This window comes from Lepisma saccharinum, chromosome 5 (assembly GCF_977018435.1).
Source record: "Lepisma saccharinum chromosome 5, izLepSacc3.1, whole genome shotgun sequence".
Lineage (NCBI taxonomy): Eukaryota > Metazoa > Arthropoda > Insecta > Zygentoma > Lepismatidae > Lepisma > Lepisma saccharinum.
Genome location: NC_139233.1, coordinates 88,089,897 through 88,100,108, shown reverse-complemented (window position 1 = coordinate 88,100,108; position 10,212 = coordinate 88,089,897). Strand labels below are relative to the sequence as shown.

At 39.8% G+C, this 10,212-nt stretch overlaps 1 protein-coding gene across 1 annotated transcript; it reads right to left on the bottom strand.

Moving 5' to 3' along the window:
* Window positions 1-4,348: 4,348 nt before the first annotated feature.
* LOC145988130 (uncharacterized) lies at window positions 4,349-9,562 on the bottom strand. The gene is made up of 3 exons (XM_083122961.1): window positions 9,237-9,562; window positions 6,311-8,384; window positions 4,349-5,332 (listed from the first exon to the last, which is right to left on the bottom strand). The coding sequence occupies exons 1-3, from the start codon at window positions 9,560-9,562 to the stop codon at window positions 4,349-4,351; spliced, it is 3,384 nt and encodes a 1,127-aa protein (XP_082979087.1).
* Between the last annotated feature and the right edge of the window lie 650 nt (window positions 9,563-10,212).

Sequence of the window (10,212 nt, the reverse complement as noted above, 5' to 3'; positions counted from 1 at the left end):
AGTTTGTTAAATAACAATAAGAGTGTTTATACGAGGGTCACTATTTATATTTTAAGCCTTGGCAACACTGATTGAAGTTAGGCGCGATTTGACGTTTGCACGGAATCGTCTGGCATTATTGACCATAACGTACATCAAATGTTTTGTCAATAGCTTCATTTGTGTTGTTTATGTTGCCTTGGAGATTGCGCGACAACAATAAAATGGAATTAACTCGTGAACATTTTCGTGCGATGATTTTTTACGATTTTCGACGTGGATTATCAAGACAAGAGTGCATCGATCAACTTACTTCCACATTTGGCGATGAAGCCCCATCCTTTGCCACTGTGAAACGCTGGTATAACGAATTTAATCGTGGCCGCCATTCGCTCACCGACGAGATTCGCGAAGGTCGTCCAAAATCAGTTGTTGTTCAAGAAAACATTGATGCTGTGCAAAACCTAATACTGCAAGATCGTCATGTGACATACTGTGAGATTGAGGCAACCATAGGCATTAGTTCCACCAGCATATATAAAATATTACATGATCATTTAGCTGTGAGAAAGGTATGTTCTCGTTGGATCCCACACAATTTGACAAAAACTCAAAAAGACGCTCGCGTCAATTGGTGCAAACAAATGCTCAATAAATACAATCGTGGTGCTTCAAAAGACGTATATAAGATTGTAACAGGTGACGAATCATTGATATATGCATATGAGCTGGAACGTAAACAGCAGTCGACTGTATGGGTGTTTCAAGATGAACCCAATCCAACAAAAGTTGTTCGCGCTCGAAGCACATCGAAACAAATGGTCGCCTGTTATTTCGGGAAAACTGGTCATGTGGCAACTGTGCCTTTAGAGGAACGTAGAACGGTCAACTCTGAATGGTACACAACAATTTGTTTGCCAGAGGTCTTCGGTCAAATACGGAAAACAAACAAACGCCGTCGGATCATTCTTCATCAAGACAATGCCAGCTGTCACACATCTCGTCTAACAACCGACTTTATGAACAGTCAAAAAATCGAATTGATGGGTCATCCGCCGTACAGTCCTGATTTGGCACCCAATGACTTCTTGTTCCCGAATGTCAAGAATAAATTGCGTGGACAACGATTTTCGTCGGCGGAAGACGCCGTTGATGCGTTCAAAAACCATATTATGGAGGTGTTTCAAGAAGATTGGAAAAACTGCTTTGACAAATGGTTCGAACGAATGCAAAAGTGTATTGACCATAAAGGAGAATACTTCGAAAAACAATAAAGCAGTTTTCAATGCCAAATTCCTGTTTTTTCATTGTTAGGCTCAAAATATAAATAGTGACCCTCGTATGTAGCGCACAGTGTAGTAGTCTCAACGATGATAAGTTAACAATTCAGATAAAAGGCGCTTATTTTTTCCCCTACGCGTCCCCTATGTCCAGCTGACGAGCTCGAACCTGAAGGGACACTTTCTGTTTAAAACAGGAAGGATGAACGAATTAAGCCACCAATGGTTTTTGTATTGATTTATTACTATGTCGTGTGCTTAGCACACGTTCAATGAATAGCGAGAATTCAATTCTCCGCATTTGGTGTGTGGATGGACTAAAACTGGTTTTCAAAATACGTTCACATTTTTACGCATATTATTTTTTTTATTACAGGTGGAAGAAATTAATTCCCACCCCTTTTGTTCCTTTCCCCTTCCTTAACCGGCACGGGAAACGAAAATCTTGGGTACATGGTAATTTTCATTGCTTGCGCGGACATATTTGATTCAACGCCCCCCCCCCCCCCCCCCCGTGGTATTCTTGCTCAGATTCGAGTTACGTTGATTCGATTCAAGTTACGTTGAATTAAACGATATATCAATGACTACGTTTTAATTTTTGTAAAGAGATTGCGCCACGACAGAGACTACGAATCAATCAATAAATAAATAACAAATAATAGTGACTCCGGCAAGGCCTACCTTCACTAAGTAAGCGACGGAGATATTTTTGTTCCGTTCAAGTAAGAGGAACTGGGGCTTTAGCACCAGACTTATCAGAATGGCATTATTTTTCTTCATATTATTCTTAAGTATGTTTTTCCCGAAAACTAAATATATGCTCACAGGCCGAAACCAAGTGTTAGGTAATAATCAAAATCTAATTATTGATAACAACTCGTTTGAACCAGTTTCCAAATTCAAATACTTAGGAGTAATATTAACAAATGAAAATTATATTAAAGAGGAAATAAAAAGTAGGCTTAATTCAGGAAATGCATGTTACTTCTCTCTTCATAAACTTTTGTCTTCTCGTTTAATATCTAAGAAACTAAAAGTTAAAATATACAAAACAGTAATTTTGCCTGTAGTATTATATGGATGTGAAACTTGGTCCCTTACATTGAAAGAGGAACATAAATTGAGAGTATTTGAAAATGAGATCCTTAGGAAAATCTTTGGAACTAAAAGGAATGAGGAGACAGGTGAGTGGAGAAGGTTACATAATTTAGAACTACATAATTTGTATTCATGTCCAGATATTATTAGAATAATTAAATCAAGAAGACTTAGGTGGGCAGGCCATGTGGCACGAATGGGAGAGGAAAGAGGAGTTTACAGGATTCTTGTTGGGAAACCTGATGGTAAGAGACCTGTAGGAAGGCCAAGACGAAGATGGAGGGACAACGTTGAGATGGACCTAAAGGAAATTTGTAGGGATGGAAAAGAGTATATAGACCCTTCTCAGGATAGGAACAGATGGAAGGCCTGTGTTGCTGCAGCCATGAACCTTCGGGTTTAAGAAGGCTAGAGAGTTAGTTAGTTAGTTATGTTTTTCCAGCAAGTCCAAGCCTTAACTTTTAAAGAATTCATTCGTCAAGCCTTTACTTACCCCTATTTGTTTGGTACGTTTGTTATCATTGCTCTCTTGGCCATTTGTTTGTTTTTGGTGCTTAGTTGCCTGTGTCACCGTTGTTCTGGCCGACGACCCGTTCAAGTTCACTCGCCGAACGTGGATGACATCAGCATGACCGATCTCGTAGGCGAATGTAGCTTTCATAGTTTGTACGTATATGAAAATGCAGGTTTTACCGCTTCAACGGCGACACTCCACGAAGACACGTCCCCGCATGGGAAAAATCCCCCAGTCTTGGAAATTATGAGTCCGCCCCCAATCCTACGTCAGTACGATGACGTAAGGCCCCCTGTCATGGTTACGCCCTTGCCGCAACCTGTAAGCGAACTCTGTCCCGTCAGTTTACTTGCGGAGCCCGAAGTCTGTAGTTCGCACCAGTCTCCACCCGCCTCCGTCGAGGCGCGTGACCTATCCGCTGATCGGCCGTTACTCCGTCCCCGAAGTAGAGATGGGCCGATAGCCTTTATTGCCCACTTCTCGTATAATGACTGGTCTTTGTTTTAAATCGTTTTTCGGGTCCAGAGTTGGTCTGGGATGGCTTGTTTTCTCACACCAGAAATTGTGCCCTAAACTTGCATTGAACGCCGACTAGCATTCTGTTTATTTTCCTCGCCACCAGCCTGGTAATCTGGAGGCACCTCGATTAGAATCCACGCCGGGAGCGCCGCCGTCACAGCTCGCTCTAAAAACGGCTCATTTTGATAATGTACGGTTGATTGTTGCCTACGTCATAAGGCAAACCAGAGGCGACGGGTCTGGCGTGCAACCTCCTCTTATCTTCCCGCACGGAATAACCTCCCGCGAGATGGCCGCGATGTCGTGCTCGGATCTTGTTATGCGCTGCAGAAAACTTATAACTGACCTTTGCTCGGAGAGAGAAAGGCATCCGTTCAGGGTTGCCAGGCCCCAGTTTCTAACGAACAGAGTATCAGTTGCCTTTCTTGTGGTCTGGGTACAGCGCCTTGAATAACGTAGTGTGGAAAACGACCCAAGAAACTAGTTCCCCAGAAGGATGACAAACATAGATGGCAGTGCGATCAGTACGAGTGCTAATTTTCTTATGAAAGTAATGTGGCTTAGTTAGTGTTGGAGTTGCGTTGATTCTTGTAAGAAAACACAATCACAAATGCACACGCTGATTCTTTTGAGACATCTATTTTCTACCTGTAATGCACTAACTACCATGAAGTATCACTGAAAGGCAATTCTAATCACTTTAGACGACGTATGTGCTTAGTAATGTCCAGCTGTGGTTATCGCGATTCGCGCCATGTTGCTTCTCTCTCACTAACCGTCTTTCTTTTACTTGGCGCCCACGCAAACAGCTGACACACGGACCACACACGCCATCTCTTGAGAACAAAAGCAATCCAACTCACATCATCAAAACCAAATAATGAAAACAAGAACACATTCCTATACATATTCCCCCCTCTTGATTGGATAAATTCCAATCAACAGATTTGCTAATTCAATTGTCATTAGGTAAGGGAATCAATTTGTGCACTGGTCTTTTAGTAAAACCAGTTGTTGATCTAATTTTTGCCACACGCACTACACCGTCTTTACCAGGAAACGTCTCTTCCACTACTGCTATTTTCCATGTAAGTGGAGGTGCGTTGTCTTCTTTGACCAGAACCACCATGCCTGGTTGAAGATTTTCTGTTGAAGCCGTCCATTTACGACGCTGTTGTAGTTCGTGGAGATAATCCTTCGACCATCTTTTCCAAAAATGTTGTTGTAATTGCTGAATGTGTTGCCATCTAGAAAGACTGTTTTGGGGCAAGTTAGTTAAATCAGGCTCAGGTATGGACATGAGAGGTGACCCTATAAGAAAGTGACCAGGTGTTAAGTAAAAGGTGTCACTGGGATTATCAGATATTGAGGTCAGGGGTCGGGAATTGAGGCATGCTTCAATTTGCGTTAACAATGTTGCAAGCTCTTCGTATGTCAAAGTAGCATTTCCCACTATCCTCTTAAAGTGATATTTCATAGACTTTACAGCGGCTTCGCACAATCCTGCAAAGTGGGGCGCGTTAGCTGGAATGAAGTGCCAGTTGATTCCATCTTTTATTGCAAAATCTTCAAGTCCACCTTCTAGCTGTTCTGCTTTGAAGAGTTGACTGAGTTCTCTCAGTTCTCTATTAGCTCCAACAAAATTAGTCCCGTTGTCACTGTATATGTTTTGACATTTTCCTCTTCTAGAAACAAATCTGCGTAGAGCAGCGATAAATGCGTCTGACGTTAAGGAAATAACTGCTTCAATATGCACTGCCTTAGTAGCCATGCACACAAATATAGCTACATATCCCTTGGTAGTGATTCTGCTTCTTCTGTTTGTTCTTATGATGCAAGGACCAGCATAATCTACTGCTGTATATAAAAATGGACGTGATGGTGTGACTCTTGGGCTTGGTAATTGTCCCATGAGTTGATGTGACGCCTTGGCTTGCAACTTAAAACATATTAAGCATTTATGCAAGACAGATCTTACTGTTTGTCTGATATGTGGAATCCAGTATTCCTGTCTTAAAGAGCTTATCAACAATTGAGGCCCTGCATGTAATAAACGACGATGTTCTGATTCAATTATGAGTTGCGTCAGATGATGTTTGGTAGGCAAAATTAATTGATATTTGCTCTCATATGGCAATTCTGAATTTTCGAGTCTTCCGCCAACTCGTAACAGCTGTCTGTCATCAATAAATGGATGAAGATCCTTGATAGGACTATTTTTTGATACTTGTTGTCCTTCTTCTAAGTCATGAATTTCTTGTGGAAATGAAATGCGTTGCACAATTAAGATACATTTCATTAGTACTGCACGTAATTCAACATAAGAAAAGTTTCCTGTTCTCTTCGAAACAGGATTCTTAACATTGTAAATGAATCTGTAGCATGTTGCTACTACACGAAGCAATCTCTGTAATGTGGAAAATCTCAGCATGAAATCTGCTTCTGTTCCATGTATCTTGCTAAACATTGATGTAACTATCTTCCTTTGTTCTGTTATGCATTCTTCAAGTTCGCTATTTTCCATAACATGTAATGGCCAAGTATCTTCTTTTAACCACGTAGGTCCATTCCACCAAATTTCCGAATCCTTGAGGGCTCTTGGTTCTACTCCCCTTGTTATCAAATCTGCTGGATTACACTTAGATGTGACATGATGCCATTGGTTAATAGCAGAAAGTTCCTGGATCTGTGCAACACGGTTACCTACGAAGGTTTTCTATCGAGTGGGGGACGCTGCTAGCCACCCAAGTACGATTTTTGAATCTGTCCAAAAATATGTACTGTCAATTGGAATTCTCAAAATTGGTGTTGTTTTCTTAACTAGTTTAGCTAATAGAAGAGCACCGCACAATTCTAGTCGTGGCAAAGTAACTTTTTTGATTGGCGCTACTCTTGACTTTGCGCACAGTAATTTAACATTGATTCTTCCTGACTCATCTCTTGATCTGATATAAATGCAACAACCATAAGCTCCTTCTGCTGCGTCGCAGAATCCATGTATCTGAATGTCATTTGTCTTTTCTGTTGTCAGTACAAATCTCTCTATTTGGATGTGAACTATATCTGGTAGTTGTTGATACAAATTCGTCCATTGGTTTCTTAAATCTGAATCTAATTGTTCATCCCACTCCAATTTACAACTCCAAAGTTTCTGCAAAAACATCTTGTATAAAATGACAGTTGGACTGATAAGTCCCAGTGGATCAAATATGGAGCTAACAATTGACACAACTTGTCGTTTGGTTATGTTCGTTAATGGTGAACAAAAGTCTCCATCTTTCGCTACTTTGCACGAAATTAAAAATTTGTCTGTTGATGGTTGCCAGATGAGGCCTAATGTGTTTATTTCTGCTTCATTATTGAACTGAAATGGTAAATGAACTTCTCTGTGTTCTTCTGGTACTGCTTGCACCAATTCCTCACAATTGGAGCACCATTTGCGTAAAATAAATCCACCTCGTTTCAAGAGTTCATTCAGTTCAGACTGTAAGTTGAGCATAGTTTCAATGTTATCACCTCCTGATGCTACATTGTCACAATAAAAATCCCTTAATAATATGCTGGATGCATTGGGTAAGTTTTCGTTTTCCTGTCTTGCAAGCATTTGTAATGCTGCAACAGCTTGGTACGGCGATGAGGTTAAGCCATAAGTTACAGTTAATAATTCATAAGTTTGTATTTCTTCGTTTGGTGATTTTCTCCACAATATTCTTTGATATTTAGTGTCATAAGGATGGACTCTAATGTTGCGAAACATCTGGGCTATATCTGCTGTAAAAACTATCTTGTGCGTTCTGAACCTCAGTACAATAGAGTATAGATCTTCTTGGACTGTAGGCCCTGTCATTAGAACATCGTTAAGGGATAGTCCACTGTCTGTTTTCGATGATCCATCAAATACAACTCTCACAGGTGTTGTAGTACTTTCTCTAATAATAGCATGATGCGGTAGGTAATATGACTCTTTGTTCTCTTCATCAGTAGTTTTAATTTGCTTCATGTGGCCTAATGATTCATAATTGTCCATGAATTCACAATAGTTCTGCCTGAGTGTTGGCTGTGTTGTTAATCTTCTTTCCAACTGATGAAATCTTTTGTCTGCTTGTTGAAACGAATTCCCTAATTCAGTATGATTTGGTTTGAATGGTAGCCTAACCATAAATCTACCATCCTTCTGCCTGATGGTTGTTTCTTGAAAATGCCTTTCACAATCCATTTCTTCTTTGCTCTTGGTCTTTGTGAATACTTCCTCTAACTCAAAAAACCTCTGTAATTGTAATTGAAGGCTATCTTCAGTACGTACAAAACATGAAGTAACTGTTGTAGGTGCTTCACATTGTTGAGGCATAGCTCCTGCTAAAATGTATCCTAACTCTGTATCTTGAAGTACAGGATAATTTCCTATTCTTGTTCTTCTATCTGAACGTAGGAGCAAGAAAAATAGTTCAGATCCGATCAACAAATCTATGCTGCCTGGCTGATGAAATGAAGGATCAGCAAACTGAATATCCTTTGGGAGATTCCAAGTACTGCAATCGATTACCTGTGTGGGCAAGTCGCCTGTGATTTTTGGTAACACAAGACACTTCACTGTTGTTGTATAATTAGATGTTCTAGACTGGATTACAACATCTACACAATGTTTAGTTTCAAGACACGAATTGTTTATTCCCTGGACTGGAACAACATAGTTTTCTTTCTTCAGTCGCAGTTTCTGCACTAATGATGTAGTTGCAAAATTTGACTGACTCCCACTGTCTAAGAGGACTCTGCAATAATGAAATTGTTCATTGTTGCCTTTTACCTTCACTAAGGCAGTTGACAATAAAACTTGTGAAGTGTGTCTTTCTTTGACTGTACAATATGAAGATTGAGGTGCTTCATCTCTTGCCCCATTGTTGCTTTCTTGAGGATACACCCTAGAATTCAATTGTTGTCTATTGCTTGTATTGTTACTGACACTCGACGATCTTGGTCTTTCAGGTGTATCCCTATGCAAGAGAGTATTATGTTTCAAATTACAAATTTTGCAATTTCCAGATTTACAAAATTTCACTGAATGTTTTGAAGATAAACAATTAAAACAAAGACCTTTCTTCTTCACAAATTCTTGCTTCTGTTTATAACTTGCCTGTAAGAAAGTCTCACATTGGTACAAAGTATGATTTGCGGAACAGTACATGCACTGAATGTTAGTGGATGTTGCTAAATACGTGTTGCTTTGTTTCATGAATTTACCTTGTTTATCATGTGATTGAAACTGCTTAGCATTGGTGTCACTATGTGTCGGTTTCATGTTTTCTAAAGCTTGACACCTGCGCTCTACAAATGCAAATAATTCTGACAAGGTAGGAAAGTAATCATGCTCTTGTGATAATTCAAATTCCTTACGAGTATTGTGATCCAAATGAGATACAAAATGTTGTGATAAAATGACTTCATCCAAAGGCACCTCAAGTTTAAGAGCCTTTAAAGCATTCAGATTTGAGGTTGCTGTATTTACAAACTGTCTCAATTCATTTGCATCTTCTTTACGCACCGACTTTATGTGTAATAGTTCACTAACGTAATGTGATGCAATAAGCCTGCTATTATCATATCTTTCAGTGAGCAAGTTCCATGCTACTGTATAATTTGCCTCACTAACTTGCAAGTTTGAAATTAGCTTACTGGCTTGTCCCTTTAAAGAGGACCGCAAATAATGAAATTTTTGTATTGCTGGTAATGTATTGTTATCATGGACCAACACTTTAAAATTGTCCTTGAATGGAAGCCAGTTTTCATAATTTCCATCAAAAGAGGGTATGGAAATCTTTGGAAGTCTAAGTTGAGACTGAACTGACGTAACAGAACTAGTACTAACACTGGGCTGATTCATTTGATCATGCCGCATCACTATTGTCTCCATTTGAGACCTAATGCTGTAGTACTTTTCTTCAAATTCTATTCTGTGAACTTCCTCTTCGGTTGCTTCCGATTGAAGTTCCAAACTGGTTTGAACGTCATTGAATTTGTCCCACATCTCTGTCAAGTGACTTAATCTCAATTTAATTTCCTGAACACTCTGTATATTAATGTCAAATGCATCGACGAATGCTTTCATACGGGTCAATTGCCCTTTGTAGCTTCCTCGCACAACTTTTAAACGTTTAATCTCTGCCTCTGTCATGGTGAAAGGATAACTGATAAGGTTTCACAATAAGGCAATTAATGAACGTAATGTAATGTAAAGAAAGGAAAAGGAAATGGTACTAAAATGAGCCTGATTACCTGCAAACTTCAGCGTTGCCGATGTTGGACACACAATCGTCTCGCCGGTTGGAAACACTGCTGCACTGCTCGCACGAAGAATCAGCTGATTTCCTTCCCCGCCTTCTGAATATGCTTGCTACGCAATAAATTTAGTATCGAGATTCCGGAATGTCCCTTCTGCCACCCGCACGAAACGTTCAGTTCTTGAGACACGAATCCACACAACTGGACCACGCTATGTCAATGCAAAACTAGAACACACCGTTCACCACAAAGTTTACAGTTCACAAAGTCAGGTAGATGTAAGACATCCAAGGCTTGGAGGACCATAAAAATGTTGGAGTTGCGTTGATTCTTGTAAGAAAACACAATCACAAATGCACACGCTGATTCTTTTGAGACATCTATTTTCTACCTGTAATGCACTAACTACCATGAAGTATCACTGAAAGGCAATTCTAATCACTTTAGACGACGTATGTGCTTAGTAATGTCCAGCTGTGGTTATCGCGATTCGCGCCATGTTTTTTTTTTTTTTTTTTTTTTTTTTTTTTTTTTTTTGAGACA